Source organism: Pan troglodytes, chromosome 4 (assembly GCF_028858775.2).
Source record: "Pan troglodytes isolate AG18354 chromosome 4, NHGRI_mPanTro3-v2.0_pri, whole genome shotgun sequence".
NCBI classification, from domain to species: domain Eukaryota; kingdom Metazoa; phylum Chordata; class Mammalia; order Primates; family Hominidae; genus Pan; species Pan troglodytes.
The window spans coordinates 148,823,984-148,842,549 of NC_072402.2; the positions used below are offsets into that span (position 1 = coordinate 148,823,984).

At 47.4% G+C, this 18,566-nt stretch overlaps 1 protein-coding gene across 2 annotated transcripts in view; it reads right to left on the reverse strand.

Annotated features, from left to right (window-relative positions):
• Positions 1–2,317: 2,317 nt before the first annotated feature.
• The window catches only part of ANXA6 (annexin A6), a 57,458-nt gene continuing 41,209 nt past the window's right edge, over positions 2,318–18,566 (reverse strand). The window contains exons 21-27 of one of the 2 annotated variants that reach the window (XM_016954080.3): positions 18,345–18,398; positions 11,852–11,869; positions 10,978–11,071; positions 9,680–9,775; positions 6,464–6,522; positions 4,787–4,909; positions 2,318–2,720 (exon numbers count right to left, since the gene is read on the reverse strand). In XM_016954080.3, the coding sequence (XP_016809569.1) occupies positions 2,661–2,720; positions 4,787–4,909; positions 6,464–6,522; positions 9,680–9,775; positions 10,978–11,071; positions 11,852–11,869; positions 18,345–18,398 (504 nt within the window). In that variant the 3' untranslated portion in view covers positions 2,318–2,660. The remainder of the gene's footprint in view (positions 2,721–4,786; positions 4,910–6,463; positions 6,523–9,679; positions 9,776–10,977; positions 11,072–11,851; positions 11,870–18,344; positions 18,399–18,566) is intronic. The other variant, XM_016954081.4, reaches the window with a different exon arrangement.

Below are 18,566 nucleotides of genomic sequence, written 5' to 3' on the forward strand. Positions count from 1 at the left end.
TGCAAAAGGCTCCCAAATGGCACCCTGCCTTCCTACATTTGTCCTCAGAGCATAGCTAGACGCACACCTTCCCCACTCAAGAACTCCAAAGGCTTCCCCTAGGTTATCAGAGAAAATCCTGACATTTAAAGTCCTCCTTAATTGGAGACAAACTGTCACTTCTCATCTTGTCTACCTCACCTCACAAACTCTTAGGGTTTCCTTCCTGCTACCGACCAGTACCAGAATGCAACTACCTTAACTGAAAATTATGTGGAAAATGCATGCTGAGGCATTAGGGAGGCATCAGACAGCTAGTGCCCGATTTTAGCTGTCCTCATTCCTGGTTTCTAGGCCTCCTCTTCTGTGTTCCCCTCAGCTCCATGGGCTCTCCTCACTTCTATTCCCTGATTCCACTCTTCTTTCCTTTCTGCCTCAAGCCCATTTCCCTCAGTATATATTTTAAGGCACTTTGCTTTTTGGGTTCAAATGCCTTTGTGATCTGCAGCTGACGGACTTCATGAAATCAAAGCCATAAAGCATCATGGGCTCCACCTTTCAGCCCCTACAACTGAGCCTGGTTCGGGGCAGGTAGTGAGACTGACTCCGAGCCAGGCACGCACCCTGCCGAGCACCTCCACGTGGTGCCTCCTTTTATTCCCACAAGGCTACAGGATAGGTGGAATTGGAATGAGGAGCCCTGTATTACAGAGAAGGAAACCAAAGCTCCTGTGCTGACGGTCAGTTAGTTACAAAGGTCTTAATCCAAAACTCTGAACCATTTTGTTAATTTATCTTTCAGTAACAGTTCGATTAAGTTAGACAAATATCCCAAAAAGCTCTTAGCTGGCCCTCAAGGCACTTGAGTTCATAGCCCAGAAGAAAGGAAGTAAAGACACTGTAAGGTAACTTTTCTTTGTTTCAGACTCATTATGTCAGAGATTAAGAGAGAGCTCTTCAAAATTGTTGGATCCAACCCCCCACTATAAAGATGGAGTAACTGAGGCCAGTGAGGGCAATGGCTGGTCTGAGGTCACAAGTGAGGGAGGGACGAGACCAGACTCTCTCACCTGCCTGTTGCTGTCTTCACAGCTATGAAAACAAACACATGCGCCGCACACGGTGGCTCACGCCTGTAATCCCAGCACTTTGGGAGGCCAAGGCGGGTGGATCACCTGAGATCGGGAGTTCGAGACCAGCCTGACCAACATGGAGAAACTCCATCTCTATTAAAAATACAAAATTAGCCAGGTGTGGTAGCACATGTCTGTAATCCCAGCTACTCGGGAAGCTGAGGCAGGAGAATCGCTTGAACCTGGGAGGCAGAGGTGGCAGTGAGCCAAATTCACGCCATTGCACTCCAGCCTGGGCAACAAGAGCGAAAGTCCATCTCAAAAAAAAAAAAAAAAGAAAAGAAAACAAACACGCGCTAACCTGCAATAAACTAGTCTGGTCAGCCAGGGTAGGGAGCAGCCAGCAGCCAGCCCCATGCCATGGTCACTGGACAATCTTAGACCAAAGCCACAGACCAGAAGTAGGGCTGGGGGGAGGGAAGGCAGAGGAACTGCAGTTGCGCCTACTTGCTTATCAGTGACCTGCATGAAGGAAACTTTCCATGCACCTCTCCAGATCAAGATCACATCGGGCACCCTTGCATAGTTCAAAAGAGGAAGTTTGGGCTTGGTTGAAATGGATGAAGAGCATACAGAAATGTCCAGACAGCGAGAGGGGATGAGGGGGAACCTGAGGCCCGGAGCAGGGCTGGGCTAGCCTTCCCAGGCTTGCTGCAAACTCAGATTCTCCTGTGCGCTTCCCGGGAAACACCTTGCAAGAATTTAAAGACGTAACTCGCTCCTGGACAGACTTTACAACCTCAAGCTCTAATGAGGAAAATCCAGGCTGCAGGCTCTAGGTAGAAGACAGAGGCCCTCATTGGAAATGTGTTTATGTGTTTGTGCATCTCTTTTTATTTCTTCCTTAGAAATAAAAAGTGTCAAGGGAATGAATCGGAGGCATACTTTAGGATGTTAATGTTAGAAAGGAAGCCAAGATTTTTTTGTCCAACTCTCTCATTGTAGATAAGAAAATAGAGACTCAGGGAGGGAAAGGGGCTGGCCTAAGGTCAGAAACAAGTGCATGGCAGATGCAGATTTGAACCCAGGCATCCAAATTCCTGGTCCAGTACTCTAGCGCGGCCTGGATGGAGATGGGTGGTGAAATGGATGGGAAGATTTGTCAGTTTGCCCCAGCACATTTACTATCCTTCCCACCACCCCGCCCAGCACATTCAACTGGCCCCTGCCACCAACCCCCTCATTCAAAGTACAGACACTACTCATTTTACAGACAGAGGTTCAGGATGTTTTTGGATCTGACATAGCCCAAACCAGGGCAGAGGCTGTAGCAAGGGGAGGAAGCTGGGAAAGCCTGAGGGTCAGAGGGGAGTGGAGGTGGACAGGATCTATGGCTACGGTTTTTCAGCCTCTCAGCCGTGCTGGGCCCTCGATGGCCCGTGGGAGTGGGAGCGTTTCCTAAGCTCCACTGAAGATAAGAGCCCAACCCAACCCCTCCCCCCACCCCTGCCCCTTCCTTAGTCTCTGGAGCTGGAACAATCAGGCTTGGCCATGGCGGCTGGTGCTGATAACCATTTCTTGGCAGAAGTGCCCGCCAAAGCTGTGGCCCTAGTCCTCACCACCACAGAGAGCCAGCAAGGCCTTCAGGAAGTCTCCGGAGGTGTCACCCTGGCAGAGGCAGAGAGCAGAGTGAGTGAAAACAGTCCTTCCAGTCTCAATGCCCCCTCCTCCCGGCTGCCCATCTGTCTGGACATCTCCCTCGGCTTCTCTCCATGACCAACATAGGATCCCATACCACATGTAGGCTACTGGGATCTCCCAGACACATAAATGTGACCACGTCCCTTTTGTTTATCCCCAGGAAGATATGCAAGCTCTCGGCCTGGCTTCAAGGCCCTTTGGGATCTGACCTGTGCAGAGCTCTGCAGCTTCACCTGTTCCTTTCCCCCAGGAGCATCTCAGTCCTCTCTCCACCTGTCACTCCCCTGTCCAGCATGCCCCTGTGCACCCCCAATCCCATTTGCCAGCAGGGCCCTCTCCTCTGAGAAGCACCCTGGCCACTCTCTTGTGTCAGGAGGCAGAGTGAACTCTGGCCTCCCTTGGTTCCCCTGGCACTCTGCTGATACCCTCCCCCATGGCCCTTGGCATATCGTGTTAGGTGATTTCTTATTTGAACAAACAACATTGAGTGCTAACTGCCAAGCCATTGCTGGGAATGGGTACAAACACCATCACGCTCACCACACATCACAGTGGTCTGGCATACGTTCAGACTGGGGAGGCCAAACTTCCTGACCCATGGTATGGTATGGATCTCCTTTCTGAGGGACTCCTATCATTGTTATGAGACATGGTTTTCAGGATTTTGTTTGTCCTTGTATTTTTTGATGTATGATTTTAAAACATAATATAGTATCAAAATGTGCCAACAATTTACTTACATTCCTACTAAGTCTGTAAGAGACTGCCTCTGAGATGCCTATAGTCTCGTTAGCCAAGTAGAACCAAGCATCAGACTTTAAGATCTTGGCTGATCTCAAAGAGCAAAAATATAAGCTCCATATGTCAAAAAAGTCAGACGCAGCCAGGTGTGGTGGCTCACACCTGTAATCCCAGCACTTTGGGAGGCCAAGGCAGGTGGATCACTTGAGGTCAGGAGCTAGCAACCAGCCTGGCCAACACAGTGAAACCCTGTCTGTACTAAAAATACAAAAATTAGCCAGGCATAGTGATGCATGCCTGCAGTCCCAGCTACTCGGGAGGCTGAGGCAGGAGAATTGCTTGAACCCAGGAGGTGGACGTTGCAGTGAGATGAGATGGCACTGCTGCACTCCAGCCTGGGTGACAGAGCAAGACTCCATCTCAAAAACAAACAAACAAACAAACAAGAAGTCAGACACAAAAGGTCACATATTAGGTGATTCCATTTATATGAAATATTCAGAAAAGGCAAATCTACAGAGACACAAAGTAGCTTGGTGGTTGCCTATGGCTGGGGATGGAACTAGATAAACAGGTATGAGAGAGCTTAGTGGGATGATAGAAGTGTTTGGAAACCAGCTGCATTATGGGAATGGTTGTACAACTCAGTAAATTTACTAAAAACTGTTGAATTGTACCCTTAAAACAGGTGAATTTTATGATATGTAAGTTTTTCGTTTGTTTGTTTGTCTGTTTTTGAGATGGAGTCTTGCTCTGTTGCCCAGGCTGGAGTGCAGTGGCGTGATCTCAGCTCACTGCAACCTCTACCTCCTGGGTTCAAGTGATTCTCTTGCCTCAGCCTCCTGAGTAGCTGGGATTACAGGCATGAGCCAACACACCCGGCTAATTTTTGTATTTTTAGTAGAGACAGGGTTTCACTATGCTGGCCAGGCTGGTCTCAAACTCCTGACCTCAAGTGATCCACCTGCCTTGGCCTTCCAACGTGCTGTGATTACAGGTGTGAGTCACCACGCCTGCCCATGATATGTAAGTTATATTTCCATAACGTTGCTTTAAAAAAAGCAAAAAATGGGCTCTTGTTTTATTTGGAAATCTTTAATTATAAACCTTTGATTCTTTTGGAATTGATTTCGGTATAAACAATGTAATACAGACCCCCTTTCATTTCAATATCCTGGCTGTTCTAAGCGGTAGCCCACTGGAAAAAAGTCCATGGGAATAAAGACTTCTAATCTTATATTACGGATCTGACACTCACCCCCTTCCTGCTAACCTCTAGCCCCTCCCCTTACCTCAATGGCTTGGTGGAGAGACTTGTCATATTTCTCAATGAATTCCCTCCGGATGTTGAGCAGGTCAATCTCACTGCGGGATACCATGATCCTGGTCAGAGTCTTCTCATCTGTGCCAGCACCCTGGTGGAGCCAGGCAGGAGGGAGACACAGGCGGGAGAGATAGAGCCCAGTCAGGCAAGAAACAGTGGTATCCCATCTGCCTTTCTCCCTTGTTCCTTCCAAAAACAGGGCGGATGTTCCACCTCTGTCTTCTGCAAACAGTCCCAACCAAAATCCCCCTGTGCCCAGGACTGGCCAGACTGACACGCAAAAAAGACGTGTGTGGGTTGAATAGTGTCCCCATGTCCACCTGGAAACTCAGAACATGATGTAATTTGGAAATAAGGTATTTGCACATGTAATTAGTTAAGGTGAAGGCATACTGAATTAGATTGAAGCCTAAACCAATAACCAATATCTTTAGAAGAAGAGGGAGGGCACAGACATACACACAGAAAAGTGGCTAGGTGAGGACAGAGGCAGAGACTGGAGTGATGCATTCACAGCCAGGAAACACCAAGGACTTCTGGCAACCACCAGAATCTAGGAGAGGCAGGGGAGTGCTTCTCCCCCAGAGCCTCCAGGAGGACCCAACCCAGGCGACACCTTGATTTTGGGCTTTTGGCCTCCAGAACTATGAGAGAATAAATTTCTGTTGTCACCCAATTTGTGGAATGTGTTACACCAGCCCTAGGAAACTACCACCGGGCCCAAGGAGCAGGCACAGGGCGTGGAATGTGTGGGCAGCCAGAGCTGCCTCTGCCCCCAGGGAGCGACAAGCACCAGCCCAGGAGTCAGAGCTAGGTTCGAGTCCCAGCTCTGCCTCTTAGGAGCTATGTAAATGTGGGCAACGTTTTACCCTACCTAGTCCTGAGTTTCCTCCTCTATCAAATGAGGATGCTACCACAATTTCACAGGACTGCCATGAGGGTCAGCTGTGGTCAGAGAGATGAAGCCCTTGGCACAGGCTTGACACATAGTGAGTGCTCAATGAACGGCTGTCACATTTGGAGACTGTAGGGTGAGGGTCTCAGGTTCCTTCCTACCCTCCCACCTGCCCAGGCTGTCTGCAGTTGAGACTCCAGTGGCTGAGAGGGTGGCCAGTGTGGCTTGGGCTCTCCCGGAAGGGCAGGCCTAGACTCAGAGGGGAGCACTTGTGACCTTTGATGACTATTTGTCATAGGAGACCCTGTGTCACCGGATAGATTGTGAGCTCTGAGAGGGCAGAGACTGTGTCCTACCCAGCCCTGTGTGCCTCCAGAGCACATTTCTCAACCTTGGTATTTGGGGCTGGATAATTCTTTGTTGCGCAAGCTTATCCTTTGCACTGAGGTTGTTTAACAGCATCCCTGTTCTCTCCCCACCAGATGCCGGTAGCAACAATCTCCAAGTTGTGATGACCAAAAATGTGTCTGGATATTGCCAAATATCCTCCGGGGAGGGGGAAGGCGGGGGAAATCACCCCCAACTGGGAAATACCATCCTAGAGCCAGACAAGGGCAGATGCTAATAAATGTCAAATGGGAAGAAACAGCTGCCAGGAATCCTGATCTGGGGGATGGTGCACATCTGTTTGTTTGTGTGTGTATGTAAGTCAGTGCTTGAAGGGAAAGGAACGCCAGCATGTTTTCTTACCTTCATGGATTTGTAAAGTTTGTCGGCAAAGAAGAGAGGCTTGTTCTTGACACTTTGAACTGGTAGGAAGAGCAGAGAGATGCGGGGAACGTGGTCAGAGGCTGTGAACCCAGACTCTGGACCGGCCTCCCCCATCTCCCCACCTCGTCTATCCCTGCATGGGTCTGCAGATCATTGTCAACCCCAGGGTCATGCTCAGACGACACCTTTGCTCCCCTTCCCCATGCTTCCTCCTCTGGCCCATCCTTAGGCCTGGCTCTCAATTGGTTGCAACTCTCTTCCTTCTAAGGTGCTTACAGCTAACCAAGGTCAGGAGAGGATTCAAAGGTAATTAACTCCTCATGAACCCAAGGCACGGGGCCTCAAACTTTTAAATGCATTGGAATCACCCAAGAAGCTTGTTTAAAACTCAGGGTTTAGGCTCCACCCTAAAGACTCAGATTTTGGAAAGATTTTGAGCAGTGGTTCTCAAAGTGTGGTTTCTGGACCAACAACATTAGCATCACTTGAAAACTTGGAAGAAAGGCAGATTCTCATGCCTCAGATTCCAGATTCCAGAGATGCTGAATCTGAAACTCTGGAGGTGAGTGACCAGCTTGTCCTAGTTTGCCTGGGACACTCCAGGTTTTATTAGGTTGGTGCCAAAGTAATTGCAATTTTTGCCATTGCTTTCAATGGCAAAACTGCAATGACTTTTGCACCAACCTAACAGCACTGAAAGCCTTGCGCAAATCAGAATGGTTGGCCACCCTACTCTGGTGCAGCCTAATGCTTGAGAGTTACTGATTTAGAGAAATATTGCTCCAAAGAATGACTGTCCGTTGGTAAAATTTAAGGGACCATGCAAATCCCTGGGGCTGAGTGTTTCCCCAGGGCCTGAACAATCTTGCAGGATTGGCAGCCCCTGCTCCCTCCCCTGGCTGCAGATAATGCCTGCCTGGTTTCACCAACCCCGACCTTTCTCAAAGCCTAGGGTTCTCTAGCCCTTCACAGCTGCTTGACTGCAAGGCTCCAGAGCCCACGCACAGGTGTCTCAGACAGCTTAAAAAGGAGGAACCAGACACCAGTACTATAGCTGGAATGACTCTGGATATAATGAGAACAGACGGCAAGAGGCTGGAGTTGCATATCCCAGTGGCAGAGTCAAGCAAGACTCCTCTGCAACAGGCTCAGGAACCCCGTGGGAAAGATCACATCACACACCTCCTGTCTCCAGCTCCTTACATATCTCCCTACTACCTCCCAAACAAATCCCAAGCTCCTTGGCTTGAATGTCAAAGCTCCTGGCCTCCTTTGCAACCTCATGGCCCTTGCTCCCCCATTCCCAGAACAAACTGCAAATTCCTGTGTCTCTCTGTCCTTCCTGGATAGATGCATTTCCTATCTGCCCTTCACTATATTATCTCTCTAAATCAAATCCCATCCTTCAAGGCTGTACTTGATGTCCATGTCCCCAGTCATGACATCACCCCCAGGAAGCCTTCCCTGACTTCAGACCTAGGGCTTTATCAGTCTGGCTAAGAAGCACGCTGGGCAGAAACTTCTCTCTTCTGTAACCAACCCCACAAGCCTTCCTAAAAACTGAGCCTGTCCATCTGTCACAGGGGACCCCGATGCCTGCCATTGGATGGAGGAGTGTGAAATGGTGTGTTGTGGTGTGTGTTTGCACGTGTATACCTGTTCAAGGTGGGAGGGGAAAGGGAAGAGGGAAATACACGAGGAGGGTAGGAATCTGAAAGTGTCTCCAAAGGCTAATTATTCTGGTGTTAAGAACATGAGCTTTGGAGGTAGGCAGCCTGTGGTTTGAGTCCTGGTTCTACTGCTATAAGCCTCTCTGAACTCAGTGTCCTCTTTTGTAAAATAAGCTGGTTAAGAGGACCTGATGAGAATGTAACTAAACCTGCGTGCAACTAACTTTGCGCAGGGCTTGGTGGGAAACGACAATACAAATACAAACTAACCCTTGTCCAGTGAGTATTACATGCCAAGAGGCACCGTTCCAAGTGCTTTACATATAATTAACTAATTTCAGCCTTACAAAATCCACCCTATGGGCTGGGCACTGTTGTTATCTCCACTTTACAAAGGAGGAAATTGAGACACAGAGGTTTTGTGACCTGCCCAAGGACATATAGTGAGTAAGTGGCAGAGCAGGGATTCAACCTGGATTCCATGCTTTTATTCGCCGGGCTATCCCGCCTCCTAGATATTGCTCCTGGGTGGTAAAGGCCCATCACGTGCTAAACAACACCCCTACCACCACCTCGACTTCACCCAAATCTAACACACCTTTCCCCCACATTTTAGTGTCTCTGAAATCAAGATGTGTTTTATAATTGAAGGCAATTATGTGAAAATCTTCCACGGACACCTCTTGGTAAGATTTTTTAAAAGTGCATTGATGCAATGTGTTTTATAGCAAATGAAACAAGATACCACTAATGATGAATATTAATGAGAATAACTTCAGCCCTAACCCGTATCCACTCATCCATATTTATACACAGTGGAATTAAGATCCAAAAGGGAAAAACCTTTTCCAAGTCAAGAGCTCAAATTATATAAGCATAACCAAAAAGCCAGGTACTGGGAGGAGACGAGGGTCTGTGTGTGTGTCATCTGCATCTAGCGTGTATGTGTCTTGTATGTGTGTGTGTGTGTGCATATGTGCTGCGTATATGTGGTGTGCATGGGTCATGTGTGCACAGTGTGTGAGTGGTGTGTGTGTAAGTGTAGTGTCTTGTGGGGGCGTAGCATGTATGTGTATATATAATGTGTTCTGTGTGTGATGTGTGTATGTGTGGTGTGCACCTGTCACATGCATATGTAACGTGTTTTATGTATGTGTGTGTCACATGTGAGAATGTGTGTGTGTATAGTATGTGTCTTGTATATGTTAGGTGTGTGTGTCAAGTGTGTGTGTGGTGTGTGTGTGTATACACCCTAGTTGTGCAGGACAGCGTGCCCCCTCCCCTGCCTGCCCCAGTCTTCCTGGTTCTTCCCTAGCGACAGTTATTTTCTCACCCTCTCCTGCAGCCTCGAACAGACCTCATGACATTCCTGCACAATCACACATTTGGCAGCACCCCTGGAGGCGAACTGTGACAGTGTTTACTTTCCAGTACTAGCTTCGCAGGCTGCCAAGGTTCTATTCTTCCAGAGAATCTGTTCAAGTTCCCAGTGCCCCCAGCCCTTCCCTTAGTCCCTGCCAGTTACCAATGGCCACAAATGCATCCCTGACATCCCCAGACATCTCCTTCTTGATGGTGTGCTCCACGTCATAGTTGGACATCTTGATGAACTCCTGGAAGACTGGCCACAAGAGAAGCCCCAGAGGTGGGGGTGAGCTTCAGTGCAGGAGGCGGAGGACCCCTCCTCAGCCCCACCCAGTGCCTCCCACAGGCTGTGCCTGAGAAAGTGGAAGGGCAGCAAATATGGCCACAGCCCAGGCCTAAATGCATTGGGCAAGATCATCCCGATAGAGAAGCTCTGACATCAAGGCTGCCGTGGGCTCAGAGCCAAATCTGTCCCACGTCAGTCCCCGTGCCTGGCCAACGGTCTTAGAACCTCGGCCAAGTTCTGGGAACCCAGGCTGGGGTAGTAAAAGGAGCACGGGTCCTAGTCATGGTTCTGCCCCAGCTCACTGAGGGACCTTGGGTGATCTCTCTCCTTTCTGGGCCTCCTCTTCCTCCTGTGTCCGCTTGGGATGAAGACACAATGATAACACTCAGGAAACACTCACTGAGTCAGGCATTGCGCCAGTGCTTTATGTGTGTTATGTTTTTTGTATCTTCACAACAATCATCTCAGGTAGAGCTAAAACCCTGATTCCTACGTAAGGGAGCTCAGGCGCAGAGATTCGGTGACTTGCCTGAGGTCACATGGCTGTTAAGTGGGGGATTCAAATCAAGGCGGTCCAGTGCCCAAGTCCATTCTTTTAGCCACTATGTTAAAGCACCTTAAATACTGAGAAGTGCCAGACATTAAATGTAGACATTTAATGTAGTGCCAGACATTAAAATGTAAATGTCTCAGTGCAGGACACTTCATGATTACCGAGTGCCAGGGCCACTGCATACAGGTGTGCCCTGAGCATGTGGCAGCCTGTGGTTCAAAGATGTCTATGTGGGTCTTGTGCCACCACCACCTCTCGCTGCCTTGCTCCTGGCAGGCATCGCCAGTGAATCATGACGCGGGACCCCAGAATCCTTAACACAGCACTCTAGGCAGCTACTACCAATCAGAGTTGGCCTTTGAGGTGAAATCCAGTTGCTATACCTAATCCCGGGCATCCCACCTGCTTCCCTAAGGAGGAGAAAGAAGGTGAGGTATAAGTGGTAGAGCCAGGACTAGAACCCAGGGCTCCAGAGTCGCCGTCACCCATGACACGCTACTGCTGGGTTAAGGAGGAGGTGGGTGGGCAACGGGCTCCTCTTGCCACAGAGAGCTGAGAGGCTCTCATCAGATTCTGGGATCTTCCTGCTGAGCTGGGAAGGGAGGAGGTCAGGCCTCACCTCTCCGGAGGTGCGGATAGCTCCGGGTACACAGGATCGTCATGAAACGTGTCTCCAAGGAAGTTTTGTCTCCACTGGGTGTGTCTGCTATTTCCTGCAGAGCCCCAGTTGGAGCAAGGATTTGGGAGGGGAGACATGAGAAAGCCTTGGTTATTATTCACTTTCATGTCTTTGCCTGGGCTGAGGGCAGTCAGAAGCTGGGCTCACCCAGCCATCCAAGGGGGCCGAGACTGGTCCCCTCTTCCTTCCTCAAGCACAATGGCTTCTATACTCCCTTCTCCAGTTCACAAGGACCCTGTGAACTGACAAAGATGGCCTTAGCACTGGGTACTTCCATCCTAGCCTCAGGACCGTGGGGCTGGGGCTCCTAGGAGGACCCACATAGACTCTGAGCATAGCAACTGGGAGTTCCCCTTCCATCCCTCAACCTTTCTGCAAGCCCCTCTGGGAAGTGTGTATGGGGTCATATGCAGAGAAGATGGCCTGGCCAGTGTTTCCCCAAGCGGGGTCAAGGGCAAACACACCCGATCACACTGCATATTAGTGTTTCCATGGTTGTCTTCTAGCTAGCTACTAGTTCTATTTATACTGATAGTAAATTCCCCTTAACTCATTTTGGGTTTAAAAGTGAGTCAATTTAAAGATCAGTATTAATAGCTGGTGGTTACACAGCACAAATCGTGCCAGAGATGATTAGCTGAAGTTTGGGAAACACTTGCCTGGCCTATCTTTTACCAAGCAGGGCCCTGAAGGGGAGAGAGAGAAGCCGCACAGCAAGCTCCCAAATCACTGCTCGATACTGCCCCGCTCGGCCCAGTAAAGGCGGACTTTACTCAGAGGCCGTTAAAACCCAAATGAAGAACAGGACACTCACCAAGATCTCAGCAGCCACCTGAGAGCAGGGAGGGGAGAGAGGAGGGAGAGAAGGGAGGCAAGAGTCAGAGGAGGTTGGGGAGGCTGGTGCTGGGGCCCTGGGGTGCAGGGTGAGGGGCCTGGCTGGGAGTGGGAGAGGTCCCAAGAGACCTGAGAGAACCCAGGATGCAAAAGGAAGGGGGGTAGGGACAAGATAAAAATACCTTCCTATGACCTTTTGGGCTGGAGCTCAGAATGCGGATAGGCCTGGCAATAACTAAAAACGTGTTCACTTGAAGGGTAAGAGAAAGACACAGAAATGGGGAACTCTGCCCTTCGCACCCCAAAACCCAGAGGAGATTCCAGGCCTGTTTCTTTGTCTGAAAGTGGAAATAATCCCTGCCACTTCCTTACAGAACCACTGAGATGTAAATGTGAGCAGTGCAAAGTTCTCTGCACCCTTTAGCATATTCAGAGTTCCAAGGCAAGAGACATGTAATTTTAGCCTTCATGTTACAGACAGGAAAGACTGGCCAGCTGAGGCCTTAAGGGGAGCTGACCTGCCTGGAGGCACACAGCAAACAGTGATGGGAAAGTCATTTTACAAGGGTTACTTTTAATCACTGCACTATGCAGAGCGCAAAATTCTGTGGTTAGGACACTATTTTGTTAGGCAAATAGCTGTGACTTGGAGAGCCTGGGAACAAAATACCCAGGCTCGTGTACCTAGGCTGCGTATTGCTTTCGCCGTTCCCCCAGAAACTCTGCTGACTTTATTCTATTGGATAGACTGAACTCTTTATAAACTTCACAATAGCCTATACTCTGGAAACCTTCCTCTTCTTTTCATTGCATAATTGGCAATGTCCGTTAAAAGTTAAAAGGCATATGCCATTTGATCAAGCAATTATATTGCTAGGAATTTGCCCTACAGGTATACTGGCAAAAGCCTTCCACGATAGAATACAAGACTGTTCACTGCAGCATTCTTTTTAATTTTTGGAGACAGGGTCTCGCTCTGTTGCCCAGGCTGGAGTACATTGGCACAATCTCGGCTCACTGCAACCTTGACCTCCTGGGCTCAAGCGATTCTCCTGCCTCAGCCTCCTGAGTAGCTGGGACTACAGGTGTGTGCCACCACATCCAGCTAATTTTTTAATTTTTTGTAGAGAAGGGGTCTCACTTTGTTGTCCAGTCTAGCCTCAAGCAATCCTCCTGCCTTGGCCTCCCAAAGAGTGTAGTGGTGCGATCTCAGCTCACTGCAACCTCCACCTCCCAGGTTCAAGCGATTCTCCTGCCTCAGCCTCCTGAGTAGCTGGGATTACAGGTGCATGCCACCAGCCCAGTTAATTTTTTTTTTTTTTTTTTGTATTTTTAGTAGAGATGGGGTATTGCCATGGTGGCCAGGCTGGTCTCGAACTCCTGACCTTAGGTAATCCACCCGACTCAGCCTCCCAAAGTGCTGGGATTACAGGCACTGCACCTGGTCAGCATTTTTCGTACCAGAGAAAAACTGTAAACCATCCTGAGATTGACTTGTTAAACAGGCTATGACTTATCCAATCAATGGAAACAATCCATGCAGTTTTTACAAAGGATAAGATTATCTACAATGCTGATAAGGAGAGTTTCCATTTAAATTAAGTAAAGAAGTAAAGTATAGCATATTTTTGTGTAATATAGTGTTTCTTTTATCTAGATTCAAAAAAAAATAGACACTCACTTTCTCATACTTCCTGGGAAGTACTTAAGAAACTGTCGAGACACCTTTGAGGAGAGGGACTATGAGGGAAAGCTTTCGCATTTTTTTTATTCTTCCTGAAAATTTCTTAAAGATGCAAATATATTATTTCATTTTAAATTTAAATGTTAAATAAGAGTTATCAAGGCTACTAGGATTATGGGCTGCTTCTGGTTTTTAAAATATTTTTCTGTATTAAAAACAACCTATGCCAGGCACAGTAGCTCACACCTGTAATCCCAGGACATTGGGAAGCCAAGGTGGGAGGATCACTTGAGCCTATGAGTTTGAGACCAGCCAGGATAACATGGAGAAACCCTACTCTACCAAAAAATTAGCTGAGCATGGTGGCGCACGCCGTTATTCCCAGCTACTTGGGGGGCTGAGGTGGGAGGATTGCTTGGGCCTAGAAGGTGGAGGTTGCAGTGAGCCAAGATTGTGCCACTGCACTCCAACCTGGGTCTCAACCCTATCTCAAACATCACAAAACAAAAACCTAGTTGAACCCTGCGGACATCATACTAGGTAAAGAAAGCCAGTCATAAAAGCATAAATACTGTATAATTTCACTTACATGAAGTCCCCAGTCAAATTCACAGACATAGAAAGAATGGTGGTTGCCAGGGGCTGGGGGAAGGGAGAATGGGGAGTGACTGTTGAATGGGTCCAGAGTTTTGGTTTTGCATGACGAAAACAGTTTTGGAGGTGGCTGGTGGTGACAGCTGCCCAACAATGTGAATGTACTTAATGCCACTGAACTGTATACTTTAAAATGATTGGCCAGGCATGATGGCTCACGCCTGTAATCTCAGCACTTTGGGAGGCGGAGGCAGGTGGATCACCTGAGGTCAGGAGTTTGAGACCAGTCTGGCCAACATGGTGAAACCCTGTCTCTACTAAAAATACAAAAAATTAGCCGGGTGTGGTGGCAGGTGCCTGTAATCCCAGCTACTCAGGAGGGTGAGGCAGGAGAATCGCTTGAATCCGGGAGGTGGAGGTTGTAGTGAGCCAAATTGCAACACTGCACTCCAGCCTGGGCAACAAGAGGAAAACTCCATCTCAAAATAAATAAATATATAAAATGATTAATATGGTAAAGTTTATATGTATTTTATCAAAAATTTGTAAAAACTTATGCTAAATAAAATGGTATCATTTTTAAAAAGAGAGAGAGAGGGACATGTTTAAAAAATTTAACAGAAAAGAATCCAAAGTCCCAATTGTTCTCACTTACGCAGGTCAGAGAACCCTAGACATACTCGGTTTTTCAAAGCATCTTTAAGATAATAATATCTGTAATGTAAAAAAAAAGTGGTGGGACACTAAATTAATATTCACCACAAAAGCTTGTTCTTATTAGCCTAGCTACTTCATGCAAAAATTAATCTGGACAGTTCCTCAAATGGTTAAACTTAGAGTTCTCATATGACCCAGCAATTCTATCTAAGAGAAATGAAAACATATGTGCACACAAAAACTTGTACACAGATGTTTAGAGCAGCATTAGCCATAATAGCCAAAAGGTGGAAATAACCCAAATGTCCATCAGCTGATGAATGGATAATAGAATATTATTTGGCAATGAAAAGGGAGTACCAACATGCTACAACACGGATGACCCTTGAAAACACTGTTAAGTGTTTAACATAGTGTTTAAGTTAGTGTTTTCTTAAGTGAAGAAGCCAGTCCAAAAGGCCACGTATTAATATCACTGTATTGACATGAGGTGTTTGGAAGAGGCACATCTGGAGAGACAGAAAGTAGATTAGTGGTTGCTTAGGGCTGGGGGGTTAGTAGGATATGAGGAGTCACAGCTAATGTGTATGGAGTTTCTTTTGGGGGTGAAAAAATGTTCTAAAATTGATTGTGGTGATGGTTGCATTAAGTCTGTGAAGATACTAAAAACCACCAAATTGTACACTTTAAATGGGTCAATAGTGGGGTAAATGAATTCTATTTCAAGAAAGCTGTTATATTTTTAAAAGCCTGGGCCAGGCATGGTGGCTCACGCCTGTAATCCTAGCACTTTGGGAGGCTGAGGCGGGCGGATCACTTGAGGTCAGGAGTTCATAACCAGCCTGGCCAACATGATGAAATCCTGTCTCTACTAAAAATACAAAAAAATTAGCTGGGCATGGTGTTGGGAGCTTGTAATCCCAGCTACTTGGGAGTCTGAGGCAGGAGAATTGCTTGAACCCAGGAGGCAGACGTTGCAGTGAGCCAAGATTGCGCCACCACACTCCAGCCTGGGCAACAGAGCGAGACTCCGTCTAAAAAAAAAAAAAAAAAAAAAAGTCTGAGTATTGATTATCTAAAAATGACCACAATCCTTCATTTCATGGTGGGTCTATAATAATTATTTATAATTTATTGCTCTAATTGGACAACAGAGTGAAAGGGAAAGCAATTAACAATCACTGTGGGGCCACAGTTGGAAACTGGACATATGTTCAACTGGTTAATAACAGTCCCAGACTTCTAAGAGCTTGAGGGTGTTCTAGACATCCAGAGTGAGAGACCGCCAGGGAGGCAGTGTAAAACAGGCAAATACAAACTGCCAAGTACTCATGTGCGTTATCTAAGGGGGAGCTTGACTCGGCCCTATCAAATGCCCTTAATTTTTGTATACATTTTGCTCCCACATTTCCATTTCATCTCTGGAAATTCATTCTAATGAATAATTCATGAATGTGATAAAAGAGTTTGCTACTAGGAAGAAGGCTGGTTAGATAACATGGTAGATTCAGATATGGAACAGTATATAGCCATTAAATGATATCGTTGATTTAAAAATGCAACAATATTCACATAGTATTAATTTTTAACTGTCAGAAATAAAGAATCCACTTTTATATATACATAGAGAAGCAACTAGAATAATGTATGCCACAATACTGACAATGCTTATTACTATTAGGTTATGGAGTCTTTTTTGGCTTCTCCTTATTTTCTAGTTTCTATAAAAGAATGTACTGCTAGTTATAAGAAAATGAGCTTGGGTCTAGCATCCTAAATCTGGAGAAGCAGCCGAGTTGGGCAGGGATCTCGCTCAAGGGTCCCTTAGCTATTTCCACCCGGGTTCTCTCTCTCCACTTCTCTCCTTTTGCGAAGCAGCTGTCAGCAAGGCCCACCACTGCCCCCTGCTAGCGGCAATTGGAAGCACAGCCTCATTGGCAAACCAGGCACCAGGCAGAAGCATTCCCTGGAAGATCAATTCAGGGTTGGAGGATGGATTTGGGGTGAGAGCTGAGATTTTTAAAAAACTCTCAGCAGCACACGAGGCTGTTCACAGTAATACTTAATAAACGTCTGTTGAATGAGTGAATGAAATGTGGCCTCAGCAAGCCACCCTAGTGTCTGGCTGGGTTCTCAGCCTAACCCCCATCCATGTGTCCACAATGTAGCTGAAATGCCATACATTTAAAGGTAACCCTGCAGCTTTTGACAACCATATTCCAAAGCAAGGGTTGGACAACTGGACAACAACAGCTATTTGATGTGGAAGCTGCAGGGGACCTTAACTCTACTGGGTCTTGGAAGATATTACTGTAAATGGAATTAAGCATAGACTCTGGCATCAGGCAAGCCTGAGTTCAAATAAAACCACCACCACTTAGAAATCCTTTCATTGAAGAGGTTAAGGAGCTTCATTTTCTTCTAGTAAAAAGGGAGAACATAAAAACGTATAGAATAATCTTGGCATCGTTCTCAATATATAGTATGCATTCTAATAATTATAATTACAGTTCTGTAACTGTCAGGTTCCAGCTAAAGATTTTTCTAGCTCAGATGCTGTTGTAGCAAACCACACTTCTGTTATGGGACCTGGGAACAGAAAAGTTGGTTCCCTGACTCTCAATCCATCAGTGCTCTTTTCAACTCACCAACTATAAAATAAGGGGGCTGGATGTCTATAAAAGTCTGTGGTGTCTGTGCCCCACATCCGTGGACACAGCTTTTGGGGGTGGGAAAATGAGGCAGTCAGAAGAGATGGAGACATGGACCTGGGTCAGGCTAATGGGTGCTGGGATCAAGGTGCAGGTCAGTGGGGGACAATGCACTGGCCTCAGTAGGGACTGCCCAGCCATAGAACCCTCAGGGAAAATGAATTTGGGGTTGTCCAACCTCCAGAAGAAGCCATTTCCAGACCTCAAGCTCACTAGGCTAAGGAGCAGGGCTGAGGCAGAGCAGCCAAGAGACTCCTAGAGAACCTTTTCCCTGCTATTCATTCAACAAATATTTATTGAGCACTGATCATGTGTTACTTTGGATATATCAGTGAACAAAATGAAGATTCCAGCCCTTGAGGAACTTACTTTCTAGGCTCGTCCCAGGACACTCCCTCCAATCTCGGTCCCATTTTACAGATAATAAACCGAGGCCTTTAGCACTCAGGCCCTCTTCTCAGCAAGTTCCCAGACCAGCTCTCTAGGGGTCAATTCTACTGGGGCCACTGATTTGCTGTGTGACTTTCAGAAGTCATTTGCCCTTTCTGGACCTCCATTTTCCCACTGTAACATGAGGGCTTTGACCTGGGTGATCTGCAGGTCCCTGCCAGCTCTGAGGGTCCTGCTATTCACCTAGGAAATGCCAGTAATACCAGCACCACACTTCTAAACCTCATTTCTACAGTCTAAGTATCAACCAATCAAACCAACCACGCCCCTGCCAGGAGCCTTCACTCACAGACAGGGCCCGGCGTAGACACGCATAAGCTGGACCTACATCTCAGGGACACCCGGCAGAGGTGACTGGGGTGGGCTGGGGGTCTTACCTGGGCATCTTCCCGTGCCTGGTCCAGGTTTTCTCCTCCCTCCTCACGATTCCCCTGCAGCAGGAGCAGCAAGAAAGTTCAGTCCCCAAACATCGACCCGTCTCCATCTCTGTACCACCACACACCCTGCTCATTTTCACCTCTCTGAATGCTCTTCCTCATCAGTTACACAGGGACGAAAATCCTGCCTCTATAAGGTAGGCTGTTGTGGTCATTAACTGA